This window comes from Trypanosoma rangeli (assembly GCF_003719475.1).
Source record: "Trypanosoma rangeli strain AM80 chromosome Unknown Tra_15.4_contig_00963, whole genome shotgun sequence".
Lineage (NCBI taxonomy): Eukaryota > Euglenozoa > Kinetoplastea > Trypanosomatida > Trypanosomatidae > Trypanosoma > Trypanosoma rangeli.
In genome coordinates this window covers 1-2,379 of record NW_021706713.1, presented here as the reverse complement: position 1 = coordinate 2,379, position 2,379 = coordinate 1, and the positions used below count along the sequence as shown (strand labels likewise).

The following is a 2,379-nucleotide window of genomic DNA, read 5'->3' as shown; positions in this document are numbered from 1 at the left end:
CGCGATGCCGTTCAGTCGCTGGGGGCGGGGGGCAGGGCCGGGGCAGCACGTCTTTTGTTTTCTAACTGTTTTCTACAGGAAAAAAAACCGATATAAATAATAAGTTTTTTTCCTGACCGGGTAACGGCCGTGTGGCTCGCGGGAGCATCTCTTGGCATGGCTGGGTTCAAGGAGCGAGACATGCGGCGTTTCTCCACTCCCAACTTCAGCCGGTGCTCTTGCCGACGACCGTTTATTCCCTGTTGGCGCTTTCCGCATACGTGCGTCAAAAGTTTTTTTTTTTTGTACTCCACGTGCCGTGTTCTGTTTGCGACTATTTACGGGGTTCGAAATGTGCCTACTCTGCTTCTCAGCGTTTGTTGCTTTGCTTTTGCATTCTCTTCCTGTTACATGCCTGGAATGCGTCTACTTTGGAAGGTTTGTTGCAATCGTGAAACATGACGGTTCACTTTTGGCGCAAAGTTTCTTTTTTTTTATTCTACTATTTCAGCAAGAACTTCAGAGAAGGTTCGATTATCGGTGTCTGTGGCGCACGCGCTGTGATTTTACCTTTTACGTATGTGCGTGCCTTCGACTTGTCGTAACTGCTCTTGTGCGGGGTAACGGCTGCTCCTGTGGGCCTCGCTAGGTCTTTGCACTACCGCTCGTTGGTGACTTGTAACATTTGCGTTGGTCGTTTTTTTTTTGTGCTTTTGAGCTTGTTGCCTTCAGGGCCGTGGCGGCGGGTTGGTTTTTGACAGTGAAGGAAGTGAAGAAGACACTAAAAGCATGCCTGTCCTTTTTTGGACTGCGTTTTTTTTCTGCTTGCATTGCCCGTTGGTTTAGGGGCCTGCACGAACAGCACCGAGGTGCTTTTTGCCGCTGGGTGTCCGCTGGATCACCTTCCCAGCACAGGCGTGAGTGCCTCAGGGCCAGCTGAGACCGAGCAGCTGGAGGACCTGTCCTGTCGTCCTTTCACGGACGCGGAGTGCACAGAGAGGTATGGCGCGGCGACTGTCTTTTCGGATGGGCACCAACGCTGCGCCTGGAGGCTGCCATCTGGTGCGACGCCACCAGAGCTGCGAGCGGCTCCGAATACCGCCGTTGGTGCAGATCGGTGTGCGCTCCTACGGTCGCTTCACGTTGATGCTTTCCACGTTGCGGCCAGAAGCGGCGCCTGTTATACCCCTGACAGCAGCTGGCTTAACTGGGATGCCACTTCGTTGCGGTGTTGTTGACTTGCGTGCATGGGCTGTGGAGTTGTACAGTTGGCCCAACTTTTTCTCCTGCGGCTGCGGCAGGGAGTGTGGCGCCCCTCGTTTATGAAGCAGCGCAAAGTGAAGGAAGCGGTCAATCAACACCAGTGTGGGTTATGATCGCCTTCGTGTTGCTCGGCACTTTTGGTGCCGCCTGTGTGGCAGGAATTGTTTTCATCACGTGGCGGATTTGCGTTCGGCGTGCAGGGAACTTCTCACTGCGTGGTTGTTTCCAAAACTTAATGGCGGCCTGCGAGCAAAGAGTTCGTTCTGCGGCGGCCTCCAACGCGTCGTCCGTTCGACCGAAAACGCCTGGAACCTCAACCAGAATGTCGCCACGGTTGTCCTCGCCCTCGTCAGGCAGTGAGGGGACACAACGACCGCACTACCGCTTGGAGGCCCCATTGGAGCCAAAAGTTCAATTGAGGAGCTCCGTCTCCGTCTCCGTCGTGTCTCCGTGCGGTGTGGAGTTGGCCGATGGTGGCCTCGTCCCTGGAGAGGTGCGTGCCTGCTCCCACGCCTAGCCGTACCCCCTGTCTTTACAAATGTGATGAATTAACTAATACGCCTGGTCGCATTCCCTCTTCTGGCAACCAGAAAGATGGATGCATGTCTGCTGGGCTGGGGGTAAGTTTGTATATTTAATTTTAATTTTTGGTTTTTCGTTATGCCTTTCTTTCAATAAACAAAGAGAGGGAGAGAGAATACGACAACGTGCGAATTTATTTTCATAATAATAAACACACGTTATGTGCTCTCCGTTTGGGCTGTTGCCGTTTTGTTATATATATTTTTTGGGTTTTGCCTTCACCTCGAGTTTGCTACAAAATGCAGTTTGCCAATCGGTGCACCCCACAGACCCAGAAGGAGCAGCACCTGCGTGCCCCGTCACGGGAAAATCCGCTGGCGCAGTGCACCGCGACAAGATCCTCCTGCACATGCGGCGAATGTCGATTACTGACCACACTGTAAACTGGCCAGCGGCATTCTCCAAGTAACAGGCACGCCGGGGTTGGCATCGACCGAACCACCTCCACCCCCACAACGTTCACGCGAGGAGTTCCGCTGGTAGCAGTGTTGGGGCCTCTTCCTGTTCATCAACGCCGCGGGCTTACTCACAGCGCGCATCTTGCTGCAGCGCTTT

The 2,379-nt window shown here is 53.7% G+C and overlaps 2 protein-coding genes across 2 annotated transcripts; both read left to right on the top strand.

The window, feature by feature from the left end:
* Positions 1 to 981: 981 nt before the first annotated feature.
* On the top strand, positions 982 to 1,305 carry TraAM80_10437 (uncharacterized protein; the record flags this gene model as incomplete). The annotated part of the gene is made up of 1 exon (XM_029387055.1): positions 982 to 1,305. The coding sequence occupies one exon, from the start codon at positions 982 to 984 to the stop codon at positions 1,303 to 1,305; it is 324 nt and encodes a 107-aa protein (XP_029233098.1).
* A 46-nt stretch (positions 1,306 to 1,351) lies between these two features.
* Positions 1,352 to 1,759, top strand: TraAM80_10436 (uncharacterized protein; the record flags this gene model as incomplete). The annotated part of the gene is made up of 1 exon (XM_029387054.1): positions 1,352 to 1,759. The coding sequence occupies one exon, from the start codon at positions 1,352 to 1,354 to the stop codon at positions 1,757 to 1,759; it is 408 nt and encodes a 135-aa protein (XP_029233097.1).
* Positions 1,760 to 2,379: the final 620 nt, after the last annotated feature.